The 23,001-nt window shown below is 39.1% G+C and overlaps 1 protein-coding gene across 4 annotated transcripts in view; it reads left to right on the plus strand.

Annotated features, from left to right (window-relative positions):
* Positions 1 to 22,789, plus strand: part of depdc7a (DEP domain containing 7, paralog a) — a 45,998-nt gene extending 23,209 nt beyond the window's left edge. For all 4 annotated transcript variants that reach the window (XM_062026674.1, XM_062026684.1, XM_062026665.1 and 1 more), the window contains exons 2-9: positions 4,974 to 5,433; positions 7,331 to 7,461; positions 7,552 to 7,744; positions 14,502 to 14,722; positions 14,824 to 14,966; positions 18,327 to 18,452; positions 22,007 to 22,085; positions 22,157 to 22,789. In XM_062026674.1, the coding sequence (XP_061882658.1) occupies positions 4,982 to 5,433; positions 7,331 to 7,461; positions 7,552 to 7,744; positions 14,502 to 14,722; positions 14,824 to 14,966; positions 18,327 to 18,452; positions 22,007 to 22,085; positions 22,157 to 22,389 (1,578 nt within the window). In that variant the 5' untranslated portion in view covers positions 4,974 to 4,981 and the 3' untranslated portion in view covers positions 22,390 to 22,789. The remainder of the gene's footprint in view (positions 1 to 4,973; positions 5,434 to 7,330; positions 7,462 to 7,551; positions 7,745 to 14,501; positions 14,723 to 14,823; positions 14,967 to 18,326; positions 18,453 to 22,006; positions 22,086 to 22,156) is intronic.
* The last annotated feature ends 212 nt before the right edge of the window (positions 22,790 to 23,001 follow it).

The following is a 23,001-nucleotide window of genomic DNA, read 5'->3' on the forward strand; positions in this document are numbered from 1 at the left end:
TGCGTGACTAACTGTGAACAGGTGCGTGACATGACTGTGAAAACGTGAGACAGGTGTGTGTGAGTCCAAACGTGGAACAGGTGAAACTAATGGTTGCAATGGTGACAAACAAAACCAGGAAGTGAAACCAGGAACTAAGGAAGTGTCCAAAAAACAAAACAGCACATGGCCAAACAAAAACATGAACACAGACATGACATCTATGAGGTGTGGTATGAAGTATTTCCTCCCCATCTTAATTAATCAATACGCTACCGTACGTTTAAAAGAGAAAATACATAAATATTACATGTTATTATGAATGTGTCTGTTATTACATTACATATATACTTAGTGTATATATAAAACATTGATGGAGGTCTTTGGATGTTTTCTAGATCGCATTATAGGCGGAGAAGAGCGAATTCCATTATCTCCACTGTCAGCTGACTTTTGCAAGCGTTTATTTTTTAGTTAGAATGCATAAAAAAACACATGTGTTCTTGTCTCACATAAGGATTGTGAATTATAGGCAACATTCCAAAAAAGTGCAGTTGCCCTTTGAAGGTGGGGAGGGGACCTAAATGACTGAGCTGTAACTCTGCTGCCACTTTTCGGGGCCCCTTTTATACCAGCAATAGTTTACACAGACAATAGCAGTAAACACACCATAGACAGAGATGTGTTGCCTGTTCCGATACTGTCATCCATAAGTGAGATATACCGATACCGACCACATGTATTACCTGTAGTTCTTTCAATATATTTACGGTCAGTGCTATTGACAGTTTGAAAATATCAACACAATATCTGAACTCGTTCCTTGTTTCCTTTTATGACAAACAAAGAAAGTCAATAGTAACCTGTAAACAAAAGCAAAAACTACTGTCTCCTACTCATTTAAATCCTTTGGTTTTTTGACCTCAAAGTTTTTCTGTGTCCAGGAAAGTATTTCCTCCGTTTGTAAACATAAACAAAAACTACAAACAATGGTTTTGAGGAATTAAAAGTATTGATCAACTATCTGGTACAAACCATGTATTTATGGATCGACCCGCCCTTCTATTACATGTCATATATACTGACTACAACAATACTGACACACCAACAGTTGTTATATTATCCTCTATGTAACTCTTGTTAATCTACTTGTTAATTTCCTGTCAATAGCTGCTTACTTTCTGCTGTAACGTGGTTCCATCTACACTTCTTAAACTTTCCCTAGCACTTGTATCCTGGTGTTGTTTCAATCTAGCTTAGCAGGTATCTTAGCATAGACATCTTATAAGTAGACGCAGCATTGGCTGGTGTGACGCGAGCAATTTGGCCGCCATCTTGAAGTGGTGATGAGGAGCCGGCGAGCAGCCTAAACTGACAGTTGACAGGTAGAAAACCAAGATGCCGGGCTGGTGTTCAGCGTTTTCCTGCTCAAACGAGCGAACTGTTGAAAATAGGAATCGGGGGATTACTTTTCACAAGTAAGATTTAACATTAACGTACTATTGGTTGTATTTTGTGAAAAGAATATTAGCACAGAGTTGAGAAGGAGCAAATATCTTCAATAGTACTGAAATCGTAGCCGCTAGCAAAGAAGAGTATGACCATAATAGAATTGCTTGTCAATGAAATTAATTAAATTTAAAAATGTCATACTTGAATAACATAAAGTTGAAATAAATGATAAAGATAAAGATTGTAAAAGCCAACAGGGGTAAAAGTTATAGGACCACAGTCCAGATTGTGTAGGGGGCGGGTGGTAATATATGTTAGCTAACTAGACAATGAGATGGACAGTGTCTATACAGTATTATACAAGTCTAAATTTAGTCTAGCTTTCCAACCCAATTTTTATGTAGGATATACGCATGTATATATAACCTAATCATATTGTTTCTTGAACTTAAAAATAGCTGACCGTTTTTTTCCCCCTTCTCTGGGATTATAGTCCCAGTTTTGATCTCGGACATCTGGTCACTTATAGCATATAAGAATATTCTATTACTGTTAAGCAAACTATGAATAATAAAACACGCCAAAACATGTGTCCTTTATCATAGCTACACGTATGACAAAAAAACGCGTGAAAATCAGTGGTATTCAGTGAGGTAAGATGAATTAAATGCGTTCATTGCTCCTGCCAAATGAATTGCACTGAGTGGAGCGGATCACCACTCCAAGATGGCGGTCCCGCGTCTTGTCAGCGCCAGTAGGCAGTAGCGCTCGATACTGCGTCTACTTATAAGATGTCTATGTATCTTAGCTATTAGCGTGCCAATTCCTGGCTTGCCCTCAGTGTGTAAGATGTTTAGCCTCATCCTCCAGTGATAATGGCGCTTGATAATTATACTAAAGATACTAAGAAATGCAGTTTATTTTCCGCAATAGAAGTGATTGTTATTAACTTAGCGAAGCGACTCCAAATACATGCCAGGGCACTGAATATAAATACAGTGTCAGCCAGTACGTATCAGCAGTAAAATACATTAATCTGCAATGGCGATCTCACACACACACACACACACACACACACACACGCACACACACACACACACACACACACACACACACACACACACACACACACACACGCCGATCGTGGCCGATCGATTGGCACCTACACAGAGAATCATATCTCTTTTCTGTTCATTTGCTTTTGGGGCTCAAATTTTATTTTTAGTGGCCTTTTGGGGGATTTAAAACATATTTTTTCCATAAGAAATAACAAACAGTAAATTATATTGTTTTACTTACTATGCAGTGTGCAGGTCATTTCTTAACATTTAGAATATTTTATTGGTATATAACAGCAAAAATAACCCATACAAATAATGTTACTAAAATGAGTCTTCAAATTACAGTATATAAATGTAGCTAAGCTGCTTTAGCCATACAGTCCTCACTTTTATTTATCTATACACTTCTTTATTTATTTGAAACGACTCGTATACTTTTTTTTTTCTCAAACTTGAATTTAATTTGATGGATGTTTTGTACTAATACAAATTCATGGGACATATATTGTTCAATAATAAACTTGTTTGTGCAAAATAACAAATCTAACATAATTAACACTTACATTTACATTTAAAATGGCAAACATTTCTAAAACAGCTCTGATCAGGAATCAAACACAGTACAACTTCCTTACAAGACCAGCACTAATGCTGCACGCCATGTAGGGCTGCTCAAAAAATCAATTCACATCTAAATCGCTATTTTTAATGTATTATTTATTCTGATTGTAAATTAATTAATCATTATCAAAAATCAGGAAAAAAACACATTTTTTGGAAATGTTTTTTTAAGAATACATTTTTACAATAAAAACATGAAACAACCATTACTGATATTATTGTTGATATTGTTGCATTTATACATTTTTGTTTTCCTTTTTTTGTATTGTATTGAACAAGTATTATGTTTGCACATTTCTATCTTAAGTATTGTAACGCTGGGATTGGGTTGGAGTTGGAGTTACTCTATTTTCTTTTATTAGATCAATTAACATTCTGTGATTTGTGTAAACAACTATTTAAAAATACGCTTTTAAAAATGTATATTTTTTAATCCAACACTGCATGTATACATCGTACATCAGCAGCCAAGAGGAGCTTTTGTAACCTGTTTTGAAAAGGTTTTATTATCATTTATATACCAAATAATATATTGCGAGAATCGATTCTAAATGGAATCGTGAAGTGCACACAAATTCTCAGCCCTTCATGGAGGGCAGTGACAACCTTGGGGAAAATTTGCCATTATATTATTTTAAGTGACATAGCAGGAAAGGTCTAGGAATACATTTATGGTCAAATTGCATATGAAGCGCCCTGTTATTTATTCATTGGCATGTTACATGTGCTTCGTCACATTAAATGGGGACTTTACCTTTAATTATTATATTATTATTGCACGCAGAAAATGAGCGCTCAGTTGAAAATGCTGAAACAGCTGTGTGATGTAAATGACACTGATGTGCTGAATCTCCTGAACGTTAAACTAAGTTACCACATACGATGAATTGATTAACGTGGACCCCGACTTAAACAAGTTGAAAAACTTATCGGGGTGTTACCATTTAGTGGTCAATTGTACGGAATATGTACTGTACTGTACAATCTACTAATAAAAGTTTCAATCAATCAATAAATCAATATTGTTTCTCCTTTAAACGCTTTTTCCCATCTGATCAATCACCAATATGTAAAACCGTTTTTGAGTTTGAGTTTATTTCGAACATGCATCCAATTACAACATGATACATCACAATTTCCAGTTTCTCTTAACATGTTTAAATAAAAAAAGTAGGAAGAAGCAGAGCTTATTGAATCCTACCCCTTTTCCATTTCATAGCAGTTGCCAACACTTTTGTTCACTTCCTCTTCTCAAATTATGCACAATATACTCCATAGGTAATAACATTAAAAAATAAATAAATAGATAATATGTGGAAAGAAAGTCCTACAAAAGTTGAGTTTTTAGGACAAAAAGGAGGCACGAGACATTGATACAACGTTGATTATACATCCATGTCCATTAAAACTGACTTTGAAACAACGTTGCAAAAAAGTTGTTTTTGTAAATTGAGACAGCGCTGATGTCCATGGTTGGCTCCACGTTGTTGGTGGGGAAATGACCACATTTCAATGCTCAAATCGACGTCACAACCCAGCGTTGATGAAACATCGTCAAAAAGCATGTTGTTTCAACGTTACGTTTGAGTCGCTCAACGTCAAGACCTAATTAGTTACAGCTCTTTTTATTACCAAACATGTGTTATATGTGTTTTATGTTGCACGATTGCACCAAGAAAAATTCCTAGTTTGTGAACCTGCTCTCAAACAATGGCAATAAAACTATTCTGATTCTGATTCTGATTCTAATTCAACAAGTTCTCAACGTTGTTTTCATGTCCTGTGCCAGCTGGGACATGCTTTTCACTGATCAATGGTTTTAAGTAACCCTCCTGTTTTTTGTCCTCTCGCGTCCATCAGAACCAGGCATGGCTGGTAACCCGTTCCGGGCCACCCAAATCTGGAGCAGCATCATCTCCTATCTCCACACTCACGTGAAGGTCAAGAGGCGGCGCCACAACCTCAAGTCCTATCACGACTGCTTCCTGGGCTCGGAGGCCGTGGACGCCGTGTTGGCTCACATCACCTTGAACCGCTTCTTCGGCGACGAGGCGGTCCCTCGCCGCAAGGCCGTCCGTTTGTGTCAGGCCCTGATGGAGTCGAGGGTCTTTGAGCCGGTGGGCGTCAAAGTGTTCGGCAAGGAAAAGAAGCGGGCCACGTTCGAGGACAGCAGCTGTAGTTTGTACAGGTTCCTGAACCCCGCCGGCGGCTCGTCACCGCTGGGCAACATCAAGTCCACCTCCACTGGGACCATAGAGAGCGGATACGACTCTCCAGGCCTCTACAGGAACGCGAACAACTACAGTCCTTTATGTGAAAGGTAGAAATGGGACCCCTTACCTCCCTGCTTGGCACTCAGCATCAAGGGTTGGAATTGGGGGTTAAATCACCAAAAATGATTCCCAGGCGCGGCCACTAAAGCTGCTCACTGCTCCCCTCACCTCCCAGGGGGTGAACATGGGGATGGGTCAAATGCAGAGGACAAATTTCACCACACCTAGTGTGTGTGTGACTATCAGTGGTACTTTAACTTTAACTTTACTTAATAAATACTTCCAGAGTCAAACTTGCATCCAACATGGCCACCTTTCAAAACTAGGCTTTAATACAGGGGTGTCAAACGTACGGCCCGCGAACAGGTTTTATCCGGCCTGTGGGATGAGTTTGCTAAGTATAAATATGAGCCGAAATTTTTGAATGAAAGAAACTGCTTTTCTAAATGTGTCCACTAGATGTCGCAATAGCAATTCTTTGTAGATGATGCTACATATGGAAAAAAAAATAAACCACAAGATGTTAGTACATCAGTCGAGGAAAATGAGCAAACTACTTAAATAATAGGGGTGTGGGAAAAAATCGATTCGAATTCGAATCACGATTCTCACATTGTGCGATTCAGAATAGATTCTCATTTTTAAAAAATCAATTTTTTAAAATGTATTTATCCATCCATCCATTTTCTACCGCTTGTCCCTTTTTGGGGTCGCGGGGGGTCGCTGGAGCCTGAATAAAAAATGTATTCATTTTTTTAAATTTTTTTTATTTATTTATTTGTATTTATTTTTTAATTAATCAATCCAACAAAACAATACACAGCAATACCATAACAATGCAATCGAATTCCAAAACCAAACCCGACCCAGCAACACTCAGAACTGCAATAAACAGAACAATTGAGAGGAGACACAAACACGACACAGAACAAACCAAAAGTAGTGAAACAAAAATAAATATTATCAACAACAGTATCAATATTAGTTACAATTTCAACATAGCACTGATTAAAAATCCCTCATTGACATTATCATTAGACATTTATAAAAAAAATTTAAAAAAGAACAATAGTGTCACAGTGGCTTACACTTGCATCGCATCTCATAAGCTTGACAACACACTATGTCCAATATTTTCACAAAGATAAAATAAGTCATATTTTTGGTTAATTTAATAGTTAAAACAAATTAACATTATTGCAATCAGTTGATAAAACATTGTCCTTTACAATTATAAAAGCTTTTTACAAAAATCTACTACTCTGCTTGCATGTCAGCAGACTGGGGTAGATCCTGCTGAAATCCTATGTATTGAATGAATAGAGAATCCTTTTGAATCAGGAAGAAATCATATTTTGAATCGAGAATCGTGTTTAATTGAATTTTTTTTTATATCTTGAATCTAATCGTGCCCCAAAGAATCGATATTGAATCGAATCGTGGGACACCCAAATATTCACAGCCCTATCAAATAACATCCTGTAATTTGATTTTGATATTATTCTGTTATCCTGATAGATTGAAAATTACCACCAATGAGTTGACTGATGAACATTATCATATAATTTATTCAGAAAGTATAAATAACAACAAATAAAGATATAATAATATTAACCGCAACATGTAAGTGTAAAAAAAAACCCCAACAACATTATGATTTGTACATTTTCAGAATGTCCTTGTTCTATTTTTAAACAAAGAAAACAATCTGAAGTTGTCTTTATTTTTACCAGTCCGGCCCACTTGGGAGTAGATTTTTCTCCATGTGTCCCCCCCATCTAAAATGAGTTTGACACCCCTGCTTTAATAGGACGACGACTGGAAAGAGTAGGGTGAAAGCAGAAAATAAACAAGTTAAAAAGATGTATTTTGTCGGATTTTAATGAAATAACCGCAATCCAAACAACGCAAAGTAATCCTGTTTGAAATGTGACATTCCTCCAGGCAAGAGGTGCCCAGCTACTCCACTCACTCACCTGTCAGAAGAGGCAAAATGGTGGAAGACATGCTGAGAAATCTCAACCTGGACACGACCATCACCCCTCAGTTGATCAACCTGGGCCTCTCCCAGAAGCGTAAGTAGCTGTCTGACGAAAAAACAACAGCAACAAATGGTGCAAAAGGTCACACATGCACTGTGTTGTGTGGTCCTTTGACCCCCACAGTTGTGCATGAGGTGTGGCGTCAGCAGGCCGTGTGCAGGCTCCTGCAGCTCATCGAGCTCCCGCTGCTGGAGGACTTGCTGCAGGGAAAGGACGCGTCGCGCTCTTCCTTGTACGCCGTGGACGGCAACTCGGACCTGATGTTGACGTCCAGCTACTTGGACCGAGAGGTTCTTAAGGCCTTCAGCGAGGCGCAGTAAGTGCATGTAAACACAGAAGTTGCAGTGTTTTAACCATTTACTTTACCACCTGTAAAAATATATATTCATATACTGTATTTACCATCTTAATGTGTCTCTCAGTGGAATAACTCTCCCTAGTCCAAAGTTTAATAGGGGGGGGGGGGTTGTGATGGTAACCATAGAGGCTCCTCAGTACTATGTGAGCAATGCAATTATTAGGGGGGAAAAAGAGCTGACAAAATATAGGCTAAAAAGACTAGATTTTAAGTAATAGATACTAAAATCTTGTGAAATGATCTGTCCATGCAGCTAGTTATTTTTACTTGATAAGACATCATAAATTAAAAGTTGTATATCTAGAAATTAGCAGGAATCTTAAGATAGAAAAAAGTATTTCATTCCTAAATTAAGCATCCTCAGGATGTTGCAGACTCTTTAAACAAGATGTTTTATGTGGGGAAAAGCAAAATATCCCATTTGAATAGTGATTTTAAAATTTTAACATTTTTGAACTAAAATAAACAACGTGAGTTTGCATGTTCTCCCCCTGACTGCGTGGGTTCCCTGCGGGTACTCCGGCTTCCTCCCACCTCCAAAGACATGCACCTGGGGATAGGTTGATTGGCAACACTAAATTGGCCCTAGTGTGTGAATGTGAGTGTGAATGTTGTCTGTCTATCTGTGTTGGCCCTGCGATGAGGTGGCGACTTGTCCAGGGTGTACCCCGCCTTCCGCCCGAATGCAGCTGAGATATGCTCCAGCAACCCCCGCGACCCCAAAAGGGACAAGCGGTAGAAAATGGATGGATGGAATAAACAACGTGTAATCATTCATGCTAAAATTAAGACAATGTTGGTTGAGAGGCGGGGTACACCCTACACCAGGGGTCCCCAAACTACGGCCAGCCAACGTCCAAAATCTGGCCCGCGGGAAGTCCCAAGTTAAAGAAAATAAAAATAATAATTACTACCGTAATTTCCGGACTATAAGCCGCTACTTTTTCCCCTCGTTCTGGTCCCTGCGGCTTATACAAGGGTGCGGCTTATTTACGGCCTGTTCTTCTCCGACACCGACGAAGAGGATTTCGGTGGTTTTAGTACGCAGGAGGAAGACGATGACACAATGATTAAAGACTGACTTTTCATATACCGGTAGGCTGCTTATTTTGATAACGTACAGGCGAGCACTTTGTATTACTTTGCACCGTTGTATTATTTGTACTCTGCACGAATGCTGTTCGCCTTGTCAAAGATGTGAAAGTTTGATTGAATGATTGAAAGATTTATTGTTAATAAATGGGACGCTTTGCGTTCCCAAACAGTCATCTCTGTCCCGACAATCCCCTCCGTGGTAGCAGGAACCCCTATATACTACGCTAATTACACATCAAAACCCTGCGGCTTATAGTCGGGTGCGGCTTATATATGGAGCAATCTGTATTTTCCCCTAAATTTAGCTGGTGCGGCTTATAGTCAGGTGCGGCTTATAGTCCGGAAATTACGGTATGTATTTTTTTTAAATCTGTCCTTTCTAATCCATTTTCTACCGCTTGTTACTCTCTGTGTCTTCTAGCCACTCAGGCAAATCATATTGTCTAAAAATGCATTTTCCCATCGATAACGTGACATCATCGCGCTCGGAATATATATATATATATATATATATATATATATACATTTTTTTTAACCCAATGCGGCCCCCGAGTCAAAAAGTTTGGGGGCCCCTGCCGTAGACTGTTTGCCAGCCAATCACAGGGCACGTATAGACAACAATCCTTCACGCTTCCATGCATACCTATTGAGAATTTAGAGCAGGGGTTCCCAACGTGGGGCCCGCGGGCCAAATTTGGCTTGTCGTGTCATTTTTGTTTGGCCCCCTCGAAAGGTGGCTAGCAAATGTAATACATATTCATACTGACCTCTTTGCAGCTGCACCATCATTGATGACATTTCCACAAGGCTACACTGTAAACAAGTCAGTCAATTTTACTGTAAAAACCTGTCAGCTCAGTTGCCAGAGATTTACCGCAAAATCATCAATGGTATCATTTTTCCATTTACAGTAACGCACAGTAAAAAAAGGGAACGTAGATTTTATGGTAAAAAAGGAGCAGTTTAGTCACTAGAATTTGGCGGCAAAAATGGCTATAGGCACTATTTTTCAATGTGTAGTATTTCACTGTGAAAAAAAATATTTTGGTGACAAAAAAAGGCAGCTCAGTTGCAAAAATTATACCGTAAAAATAACAGTGGTGCCGTTTTTCAATTTGCATTTTTTAATGCACTGTAAAAAAATGCCCATAGATTTTATGGTAAAAAAAACTGGCAGCTCAGTCACCAGAATGTTAACATAGTACAGTTTTTCAATTTACAGTAAGTTGGTGTAAAAATGAACGTACATTTTACGGTAAAATTCTGGTGACTGAGCAGGCAGTTTTTATTTATCGTAAAATCTGTTCTTTTTTTTTTTTTACAGTCTGAATAGTTGCATTTAAATTTGGGACCCCTGCTCCACGGTAAAGTTGTGACTTTTTGACGCTCTGTAGAGAAGGGTAGTCTTGGTCGCTACGCTCCACCCACGTCCTACAATGAAAATCTAAACGCTTTGAAATGTAGCATCCTCCATATGTCTAATCTGTCTGGTTAAAGTTTATAAGCAATCGGATGAAATATCTAGGAAGAAGAGGTTCTAGAGCAACACCTGAAAATAGCGAAAATCGGCAGGAAATACCATACTTTCCGGACTATAAGGCGCATTAAAATCCTGTTTTTTTCTCAAAACTCGACAGTGCCCCTTATAACCCGGTTCGCCTAATGTAAGGAATACATTTGGTTGAGCTTACCCACCTCGAAGCTATTTTATTTGGTACATGGTGTAATGATAAGTGTGAGCAGTAGATGGCAGTCAAACATAAGAGATAAGTGTAGGCTGCACTATGATGGCAATATGTCTCAAGTAAACAACACCAACATTTTAAATGTTCCATTGAAAATATAGGACATTACACACGGTGCTCAAAAATCTATCAAAATGTTTTAGTACGACTTTGGTAAGCTATGAAGCCGCACCGCTTGAAGGATTGTGGGCGCATTAAACATACGAGTATTATTATGGTGTGTGTGTTTAAGGTAAGACATATTATCTGGCGTTTTGTTTCGCAATATTATGCAAAAGCAACTTTTTTTTACCTTCTGGTACCTGCTGATCTGTATTTGGGATCTGTATAAGTCTTCAAAAATTGCGCGCGTCCGATAAGCTTCTTCTTTTTCTCTATCTTCTTGTTATGGGACATTCACCCTCCACTGTTGCCATTTCTAATATAAAGTAGTGTAAAGTTCTTACTTATATCTGTCAGTAAACTCGCCATGAAAGCGCTAAAACATACCAGCGTAGTGAGTTTACATTATTCACCCAAGGAACTTTAGTTATTAGAGTTTCGGTCGGACGGATTTTCACGAGACACATTTCCTTTGTTGTTATTTCCGGATGAGGAGATGCTGTCCCGTTATTGATTTAAGTAAAGTCTGAATGTCATTAAAACAGTTAGCTCCATCTTTTTTTACTCTTCTTCCACTCCCGTCCTTGCACGCTACACCGCTACAACAAATATGACGGGGAGAAGACAGTTCCGAAGGTGAGCCACGTAAATAAGACCGCCCACAAAACGGTGCATCCGAAAGCGACTGTCAGAAAGCGACTTGAAGATGATCTGTAAAACATAATCTATGCAACATTTTCACGAAAGAACCACCATTTCATGTTATGTAGACCAGTGGTCCCCAACCACCGGGCCGCGGACTGGTACCGGTCCGTGGATCGATTGGTACTAGGCCGCACAAGAAATTCAAAACAAAAACAAACAAAACAAAAAAAAACTTTTTTTTTTTTTTAATTAAATCAAGATAAAAAACACAAGATACACTTACAATTAGTGCACCAACCCAAAAAACCTCCCTCCCCCATTTACACTCACTCACACTCATTCGCACAAAAGGGTTGTTTCTTTCTGTTATTAATATTTCTGGTTCCTACATTATATATCAATATAGATCAATACAGTCTGCAGGGATACAGTCCATAAGCACACATGATTGTATTTTTTATGACAAAAAAAATATATAAAAAAATACCATACCTCCTCCCCGGTTCGTGGGACACATTTTCAAGCGTTGACCGGTCCGCAGTTACAAAAAGGTTGGGGACCACTGATGTAGACCACAAGGAAGTGTTTTACATTTACAAAAAAAATAAAATAATTTGACTCCTTTAATGCGCCCTATAATCCGGTGCGTCTTTTGTGTGAAAAAAGATTGAAAATAGACCATTCATCGGCAGTGCGCCTTATAATCCAGTGCGCCCTATGGTCCGGAAAATACGGTAACCTTTTTTAATGTTTTGAGGTTGAAAATGTACATAAAAGATGCAGAGTTGTATGCTAACTGAATTAGGCACACGACTCTGTGACAATCTATACTACCTTATAATTATTGGTGGTATTAGGCTTAATTCCTCACTTGTGGTGCTGTTGCATGGTGAAAATCACTGTTTGGCCCCCGGACCATTGGCACATTTTTACTTTGGCCCTTGGAGGCAAAACGTTTGGGCACCCCTGATTTAGAGTCTCCAATTATTGCACATTTTTGGTTTGTGGCATGAAGCCGGTGTACCCGGAGAAAACTTCACGCAGAGATGCCCAAACAAAAATTTGAACGCAGGTCTCCTGACTGACTCCATGCTAGCCACTAGGCCATGGTGCAATCCGCAATAAGCACAAACAAGTGTATTTATAGCTAAAAGTAAGGTGAAATCAGAGTGAAAATGTTGCATACATGTTCTGTTCACGCCTGTAGAAAAAGTTCCATTAAGGATTTTGGTTAAAGTTATTTCAAAGTTCCTAAGATAGTCCATCATTGAGGGGAAAAAGTTGTTAGAACAAACCAAAAACGTCCGCATGTTCACAATGTGTGTGTTTTTGTAGCATGTGTGCTGCAATGTTAAATAGTGAAAATAAACTAGATGATTAAATGTATCATATTCCATAGCAACCATATACAGTATCTTAATATCACTATGTATTGTTGGAACTAAACATTGCTGGACACCAGGGAATCATCATTTGAAAAAATATCTAAACTTCACACCATTAAAGCAACAGTAGACATTGACTTATAGATGACAGCAAAATATTTGGCTTGGAACTGCAAAAACAAATGTAATATTTCATATATAATACATAGGTACCAACCAAATTCTATCGGTACTACCGAGTATCGATTCACGTAAAATGCTGTCCTATTTCGATACCTTTGTTGCTCATGACGTCACATCTGGTTGCAAACTTACCACACCTGCTCAAACACTTGGCGGGGAAACAATCACTCAAGCAGCGCTCAGAGCCAGACTGCCTCTAGTTCAGTAGTTTTCCATCTTGTTTCACCAAGCACCACCTCAGAAAAACCTTGGCCACCGCACTGACCAACATTGAAATACAGTAGCATAGTAAACCCAAATATTTTATAAAAAACAAGGCACAAGTTTTATTAAAGCATATATATATATATTTATATATTTAATATTGTTGGCCACTGTAACATTACGCTCAGTTTGAACAGTAACACTGTGTTTGAATATTGGAAAATAAAGCACTACTTTAATCAAGTGATTATTTGGCATAACACTAGGTAATGTTGCAATTTTGAATGCCAACAAAGCAAGAATGCCTCATAAAAAACACTCGGACGTAATATAAGGCTGCACCAAAATGTGCTGGCTCAATGCTAATTTACATTGTATTTGCCATAGACATGCTATAGATTAGCATTAATGATTTTACATGGCAATTTCAACACCTCCAAATTTGGTGATGAAAACTAAGACGCACGTTAAAATAAAACAGCTGGTTTGTAATAAGAACAATACGTACAGTATAAACATCTTTTGGGCACAATATAAGGCTAGCCTGGCACATTCAGCTTCGTGGCAAAGACTACTTTGTAGCTAGGCAACACATTGTAGCCTTTACACCGCCGTCATCTAGTGTCCAATTGCAACTGCATGCAAAGTCTACTATATAATACTTGCAAATGAGACTCAGAAATGTCAAAAGAAAACAAGACAGCACAGTTATCATAATAGCTCATTTTTAATTAAATGGTACATTAAAAATGAGATTTTATTAATAAATGATAAACATGTTGTAGAGGTTGCCCTCTAGTGGGTTCCTCGGACCACCACACATTGCCACGAGAGCCCGGATCAGGGGTACAACACTGTTTTATTTTCTCTCTCTCTCTGGCTCCCACTCCAACTCCAACTCCATCCCCGTGTCTCGTCCCGGCTGCTGCTAACAAAGGCGGCAGGTGATTAGATAATAAGGTCCACCTGGGCCATCCACTCACCTGTCGCTGTCTTTGAGGCCGGTCCTTGCACACCCCGTTCCGCGGCAGGCCCGCAGGCCACGCCCCCCTCCAAACATGTATTATCGATTCCCAGGTTCCAGGAATTGGTAGCGTATCGATTCAAATGCAAAGGTACACTTCCCTATGCACAAACGAGTCCAACATTGTCTTTCATGGTTTTAATGATTAGTTCATGTCCCAACCAGATGAAAATAAATGACATGAAAATACGCTGCATCGGCATAGCTGAGGCTAAAAAAATAACAGGAACCATTTTTAATGTTTGCCCACCAAGTGTAAACAGGAAGTGTCAGCAATACAATGTTTGTATAATCATCGTCATGTTGGTAATTCCCTCCTAACTGTCCCTCAGTGAAGATGAGTGGATGTCTGGGGCGGTGGACTGTCTGGAGTTTCTCCCTGATGAACAAGTGGTCCAGGTCAGTCGAGGTTTGGCCGGCCGCGCCGGCGACCTGGTGCGGTCTAAGAGGCTGCTCTACGACGTGCTGGCTCAGCATTACGCTCGAGCCGACCAGCCGCCTCTGCTTAGCAACCACGTGTTGGACATCCATTCGGGCATCTCGGAGCTTCTAGGTGAGAAGATCTGGGACCTAGATTCTAGGTGGTGTTTCTCTTTGTTACAAGATGTCTCTTCCCCGTCGCCTCATACTGATCATCGTTTCATGTGCTGTTAGTGAACGGTAAGTTGGAGCAAGCTTTGGAGGCCTTGCAGCTCAGCCTGAAGCTGCAGGACTCTCGCAGCATGGAGGAGCTCCGACGGCTGCTGAGGTTCATGGCTGTCGCCGCCAGAACGCAGGACATCAAACTGCACAAAGAGGTGTGTGTGTGTGTGTGTGTGCGTGCGTGCGTGCGTGTGTGTGTGTGTGTGTGTGTGTGTGTGTGTGTGTGTGTGTGTGTGTGTGTGTGTGTGTGTGTGTGTGTGTGTGTGTGTGTGGTCTTGTATTCCTATCCTTCTTGAGACACCAAAAAGGAAAAGTAGCTTCCATATGAGGACCGGTGAACAAGTTAGGACATAAATCATGGTCCCAATACGGAAAACCATTGCATCTAATAGAGAATGTCTCATTTGCACCCCTGGTGGTGAAATCTTATCAAATTGAGGGTGATCCCAAAAAGGAGGGATTTTTCAAATTGACGGTGTGTCGGTTTTAAAAGTGCTCACCCTCTGGTCAACATATGAAATAACAAGTGTGTGTGAAAATTTGAAGTGCTCCCCCTCCTTGCCAACATATGGATTAACAGGTGTGTGTAAGAAATTGAAATGCGCCCCCTTTGGCCAAAATGTATTTAAAAAATTAAATAAATATGTATATAAAGATATACTGTAATAACTTCAAGTAAATAATGAAGATTAAAAACCAATTACAAACAAAACATTCAACAACAAAACTTTTTTTACTGAAAGCAGTCTTTTTCTCACAATGTGTCGACTTTTTTCTTATAAAATTGGGAAATATTTCTCATATTTCTGTTTCTGTAATATTGCAATATTTTTTCGTAAAATAATTTTTTTTAAATGTAAAATTATTACTTTTTTAATGTAAAATCATTACTTTTTAATGCAAAATGGCTACATTTGTCATATGAAATATTGATTTTTATCACAATATTGTCAAATTTTTTGTTGTTCTGGTAAAATAGTGACATTTTTTGAGTAAAATTATCACTTTTGTCATAATTTTGCCATGTACAATTCCGATTATTATTATAATATTGCCAACATTTAAAAAAAATTGTTTTAAAATTGTGACTTTTGTCGAGTAAAATTACAACTAATTTCATAAAATTGCCAAAATGTTAAGCTTTTTCTTGTGAAATTGCAACTGTTATTGAGTAAAATTCGAACTTTTATCAAGAGAATTGCACAAATGTTCAGTTTTTCTTGTAAAATGTTGACTTGCGTTGAGTAAAATTACAACTTTTATTATAATACTGCCAAAATTCTAAGTTTTTCTTGTGAAATTCCAACTCATTTTTCACAACAAGCTTTTTTATAATTGCATCGTATGTATATGTCGTTGTGGCTTGTACAGCCCTTTGAGACACTTGTGATTTAGGGCTATATAAATAAACATTGATTGATTGATTGATTGATATATTATTAATTATTCATCTTTATATATCTAGAAAGGGTGGTCATAAAGAGGTAGACATTTTTCGGGGGTTTCAAGAAGGCAAGAAATACAAGAATGTGTGTGTGTGTGTGTGTGTGTGTGTGTGTGAGTGAGTGTGTGTGTGTGTGTGTGTGTGTGTGTGTGTGTGTATATATTACCGGCAAAGCCACATTACAGCAGTACCTCAACCACTGAAATTAATCAAAATCAATTTATTCCATGCTGGCCCCCACCAAAACAGTATAATTTTAACATGTAACATGCCTTTTACAAAGAAAAACGGATTTTTGGATAAGAAATATTGTATCAAAAACAACAACGTGGCGTCCCTTTGCCACATTGCACTTCCAATATTCCAATGCTTCACCACGTCGCTGATTTTTTTTAGGGTATTCTGTTATATATTTTTAAAAAGATATTTTCTCTAAATGAAGCATTTTCACGCAATAAAATAGATGAATAAGCAAAAGATATCAAGACTACAGTAGTATTGGCCACTCGAGGAGACCAAACCAATCAAGCTTGCTGTTCAGTATCCTGGCCACTGATTGGCTCAGCCTCAGATAGCATTTCTATATTGGATGAAAAGAGTGTAAAGGTGATTAAAGAGTGTTATTACATGTCTAGAGGGCTCTCATAATGTTGAAAAACTGACTGTGTTTTCCAGACTATAGAGCGCACCGGTATATAAACTGTTTTTAGGAAAAAGCTATGTTTTCCCATATATTAGCCGCACCAGATTATAAGCCGCAGATATATATGTTGTAAAATTAGTTATTTACTCAGAAGGATTCTGTAAATGTGTATTTACATACCTTAATTGTTTCCAAACCATGTCTGTAACACGGCAGTAAAACGGAGGATCAAACAAAACAGAAGTCATCGTCATGAACCCACTAGCTGCGGAAGCTAGCGCTCCAATCAGCTAAACAGACTCAATAACTCCACAGTGACATTTTGGTGAGTTTACTGAAATTTTGTGAAACTGAAACAATACAAAAAGAATGCTGTTGTAAGTTAATAATACTAATACAGACACTCGTAAACGTGTTAACATATTAGCTAATGCTAATAACATTATCATTAACATTAGTATTAGCTAACATTTTTAACGCTAGCGTCATTACATTATGATAGCACGTACAAATATGCATGAAAACACTCCTACCGACATCACACCGGGGACGGTTTAGTAAGTAACAATTGTTTTAGTTATATTGTAAAATGTACAAATGTTGCTTGATGTGATGAATGAAGAATCCATACGAGTAGAAACGCTATAGACGACTGGAAGACTGAACAGCACTCTACTTCCGGTTGAAAGCACTAAATGGAAGGACACTGCAGCAGTGAGCGAAATCGTCCAAAAGATGGCGCCATAGTACAAACAACAAAATACCCTTTCAGTGTGTTATTTTTTATTTATTTTTAATGTTGGAATGATGGCCATCAGCGAAAAAAATCCACAAATTAGTCGCACTGTTTTATAAGCCGCAGGGTTCAAATTGTAGGAAAAAGGTAGCGGCTTGTAGTTCGGAATTTACGGTATTTAGAAAGCCATAAAATGTTTTTTTTGCGTTCTAGCTATGAAATATTATATAATATATGAAATAATTCATTTATCGCGGCCTTGTCTGGAACCAATTAACAGCGATAAACGAGGTATTACTGTACAATATAATGTAGTACTAACAACGAGAGTCATTTTACAAAGTAACGTAATAGGTAATGTTCAGCATTTATCTTGGCGAGTGGACTTCTGCGGTTTCTCCTTCCAAAAAGCTGCTTCTCCGTCAAACACACCATTAGCGGATTTTTCCTATTTTCATGGATAAATGTCTTCCCTTGAGGTATTATTTTAACATTCTTGGCTGGAGCAGACTAGCAGCTACAAGCTAAGGCTAGGGCGGATCTTACCGGGTTCAGCGGATGTTTGTAACTCAAAGTTTTGCTCGTAACTTAAAGCATAACAAGACAGCTCTTATGTCAAAACGCTCTTAAGTTGAGGCACCACTGTAACTTCATTGGCGGAGTTGTTGACCAACCACACGCGCTCTCCTCAGATCGAGAACCGCATGGCAGTGAAGAGGTCGTTCTCCAGCGCCATCGTCTACAGCAGGAGACTCTCCAAGGGCAAAGTGGACCTAATGGTTCTGTTCATGATGGACAACCACTGCGACCTGTTCAAAGTGAGTCTTCGGCGTGTGCGTCAGAGCACGATAAGCATCACGCTCTCAGCGAGAGCTGTTTCAGACCATGATAACACGCTGTTTACGCGGGTTTGAACCCCGCAGCCACATCAGGAGCTGCTTAAAACAGGTTCCATAAAACCAGATGCATCTGTCTGCCTATAAGAAAACAACAAAAAAAGAACTTCCTAACAGGAAGGAGGCAGTAAGTTACGTAAGAGAGATGCAGTGGGAGGCAAAATAATAATACCGCTTTTGTTTGTGCTCCTTTTTAATATTTCCATCCTGTCTTCACTGACTACACACACATTGGACACTTGCACACTATTAAACACATCTAATGATATATTTATTATTGTAATGTACTACCGTACTAATAACGCCTTGGAATTATAGTGTTTTTTAAGGGACCAAATAGTATTAAATAGTGGTAAAACGAAAACATGATTACACCTGATACACTAGTGTCCTGAAGTTGTATTGAGTTGATTAAATGGAAAAATATACCATTTATGTTGGATCAGCTTTATATGTTTGTTTATTTAGATCATTTAAAAAAAATATTCAAATTAAACATACTAAAAAAAAAAAAAATCTAACTCATTTTGTTTCAGGGGCCACCTAAGTAAATGACAAGTGGACCGGACCACTACAATCTTCACATAATTACCTGTGGATAACAATAAGTCCATCCATCCATCCATCCATTTCTACCGCTTGTCCCTTTCGGGGTTGCGCAATAAGTCCATTGTTTCATTTGTTTTCATGCAATCAAGTACATATTCATATTTAATGAAATATCCATTTACAAAACATATACACTACCGTTCAAAAGTTTGGGGTCACATTGAAATGTCCTTATTTTTGAAGGAAAAGCTCTGTACTTTTCAAAGGAGGTTACTTTAAACTAGTCTTAACTTTAAAGAAATACACTCTATACATTGCTAATGTGGTAAATGACTATTTTAGCTGCAAATGTCTGGTTTTTGGTGCAATATCTTCATAGGTGTATAGAGGCCCATTTCCAGAAACTATCACTCCAGTGTTCTAATGGTACAATGTGTTTGCTCATTGGCTCAGAAGGCTAATTGATAATTAGAAAACCCTTGTGCAATCATGTTCACACATCTGAAAACAGTTTAGCTCGTTACCGAAGCTACAAAACTGACCTTCCTTTGAGCAGATTGAGTTTCTGGAGCATCACATTTGTGGGGTCAATTAAACGCTCAAAATGGCCAGAAAAAGAGAACTTTAATCTGAAACTCGACAGTCTATTCTTGTTCTTAGAAATGAAGGCTATTCCACAAAATTGTTTGGGTGAACCCAAACTTTTGAACGGTAGTGTACACCGATTTCTAAAGACAAGTGTTTTCACAAATACAAACAACCTTTCAAGTCAAAGGTATTTGGAACTATAAAATATAGAAATACAGAATTTATCTATATATTTTTTTTTTGCCTTGGAAAAGGGTGGAGTGACATCTCCGGGTTGCGGAGGAGACCCTGCCCCAAGTGGAGGAGTTCAAGTACCTTGGAGTCTTGTTCACGAGTGAGGGAAGACTGGATCGTGAGATCGACAGGCGGATCGGTGCGGCGTCTTCAATAATGCGGACGCTGTATCGATCCGTTGTGGTGAAGAAGGAGCTGAGCCGGAAGGCAAAGCTCTCAATTTACCGGTCGATCTACGTTCCCATCCTCACCTATGGTCATGAGCTTTGGGTTATGACCGAAAAGACGGGTGGCGGGGCTCTCCCTTAGAAGCTCTGCCATCCAGGGGGAACTCAAAGTAAAGCCGCTGCTCCTCCACATCGAGAGGAGCCAGATGAGGTGGTTCGGGCATCTGGTCAGGATGCCACCCGAACGCCTCCCTAGGGAGGTGTTTAGGGCACGTCCGACCGGTAGGAGGCCACGGGGAAGACCCAGGACACGTTGGGAAGACTATGTCTCCCGGCTGGCCTGGGAACGCCTCGGGATCCCCCGGGAAGAGCTGGACGAAGTGGCTGGGGAGAGGGAAGTCTGGGCTTCTCTGCTTAGGCTGCTGCCCCCGCGACCAGACCTCTGATAAGCGGAAGAAGATGGATGGATGGATGGATGACGAGTGACACCAACTATTACATTACATTCCAGTTGTACTTTTTGCAACAATGCATGATGATAAGAAGTTTGATAATCCTCTCCTTGGTTTCAATTGACATCTATTGTGTTGGAGCCATGATTCATGTCAATCCACCTGGTGCAACAGCTCTCCAAGGTGTAAACCTTCCTTTTTAACTGCAGACTAATGAACATATTTAATCTGATGCAGGTGTTTGCTTTGGAAATGAAAATGTATAGGGTGACTTTGCAGGGGTTCCATATATATATACATGGCAGCACGGTGGCAGAGGGGGTTAGTGCGTCTGCCTCACAATACGAAGGTCCTGAGTAGTCCTGAGTTCAATCCCGGGCTCGGGATCTTTCTGTGTGGAGTTTGCATGTTCTCCCCGTGACTGCGTGGCTTCCCTCCGGGTACTCCGGCTTCCTCCCACCTCCAAAGACATGCACCTGGGGATAGATTGATTGGCAACACTAAATTGGCCCTAGTGTGTGAATGTGAGTGTGAATGTTGTCTGTCTATCTGTGTTGGCCCTGCGATGAGGTTGCGACTTGTCCAGAGTGTACACTGCCTTCCGCCCGATTGTAGCTGAGATAGGCTCCAGCGCCCCCCGCGACCCTGAAGGGAATAAGCGGCAGAAAATGTACACATAGTACAGGCCAAAGGTTTGGACACACCTTCTCATTTCAATGCATTTTCTTTATTTTCATGATTATTTACATTGTAGATTGTCACTGAAGGCATCAAAACTATGACACCTGTGAAGTGAAAACACTTTCAGGTGACTACCTCTTGAAGCTCATTAAGAGAATGCCAAGAGTGTGCAAAGCAGTAATCGGAGCAAAAGGTGGCTATTTTGAAGAAACTAGAATATAAAACATGTTTTCAGTCATTTCACCTTTTTTTGTTAAGTACATAACTCCACATGTGTTCATTCATAGTTTTGATGCCTTCAGTGACAATCTACAATGTAAATAGTCATGGAAATAAAGAATACACATTGAATGAGAAGGTGTATATGTATATTCTGTATATATATATTTTATTTGTCTTCTTTTTTTTTTACTTGATCTAAAAATGAAACTGTTAGTGACCACCACAGATTATTCTCTTGATTTATTTTACTGTTTCTTAAAGCCACAAAGATTCCATTTAAAATGATTATAGTTTTGTGTCATGTGTATTATGTGTTATTGTTTTTTTGTACAAAATTAAACAACTGAATGAACATCCTCCAAGTCTGGTGATTCCATCGTTTTCCCCCCCAAGGGTTGTACCTCTGTGTGAGCTTTAAAATACCTGTGTTCCTTTCCGCTTTCTAATGCACTCCAATGATTATTAAAGCTAAACAATCAAATCGTTTTATATACAGTATAATATGTTATTTTGAAAAGAAAAGGGAATTTTGTCCATGTTTTACGACTCAAATGTGAAATACAGTCTTATTTTCTGCCACCAGGTTCCTGTTTCGTTACACAAGATGGTGAGCGACAGATTAAAGAACATTGCCAATGGCAAGGAAACAGATGTCATAACAGGTATGCAAATTTCACACTGTAATAATAATAATAATATTGACGATATTTACTGTCTGACTATGTGTGTTTAGGACTCACATATTGCAGCAGACAGAGCGGGGAAGCTTACACTAATGAAGAAAAAGACACCAACGAGGAACTACGCTCGTTACTGCAGACGATCCACGAGAATCCCACCCTGCCTCCCAAAGAAAAGCAACGCCTCCTTGGACAATTTTACAAAGGCCACCCGGACATTGTTGTGCAGTATTTTGGCAACAAGTTCTCCCGCATGAACGTGGTGCTACGTGACAATGTGATATAATGATGTGCATTTGAAGGTATGGATTGCCTTTCTGTAAATAGTCTGAAGAAATCCGGATTTAAATGTGATATTTTAGGGCATTTTTTTAAAAGTGAAATATTTATGCAGGACATGGACATATGATGTTCCTCCACAGGTAATATCAGTGCCTTTGCAATGGTTATGTTATGTTAACAATAAACTATGTGATGCAGACCAGCTGTGTCTGACAAAACCTTCGGACGCCAATTTGAAAGTCGGATGTTGCGGTTTTGTAAACAGTCGGAGGGAGTCATAAGAATGTCCTCCCTGTGGGCATTGGAACCCCAAAAGCTTAGTTTCAGCTCAGTCATGTGGTCAGGGATGTTGTTTAAGGCTCCGAGCAGGTAGGGAATGGCTGCCTTGTTAGTAGGAGGCCACTAAAGCGTTCCCACGCTTGTTTGCAGGTTAAAAAAAATTAAAATATTTTATTTAGTCCACCAGTCAGGACACATACAAATCGTTTCTGTACACATTTCATCACATGTGCATTAGATTTTATGGCAATACTGAGTTGTGGTGCAAAAACACAGGGGAATCCTTTGCATGGAAGAGTGGATAAATATTGTCAATAAGACTTAATGACGTCAGTAT

Source organism: Entelurus aequoreus, linkage group LG02, assembly GCF_033978785.1.
Source record: "Entelurus aequoreus isolate RoL-2023_Sb linkage group LG02, RoL_Eaeq_v1.1, whole genome shotgun sequence".
NCBI classification, from domain to species: domain Eukaryota; kingdom Metazoa; phylum Chordata; class Actinopteri; order Syngnathiformes; family Syngnathidae; genus Entelurus; species Entelurus aequoreus.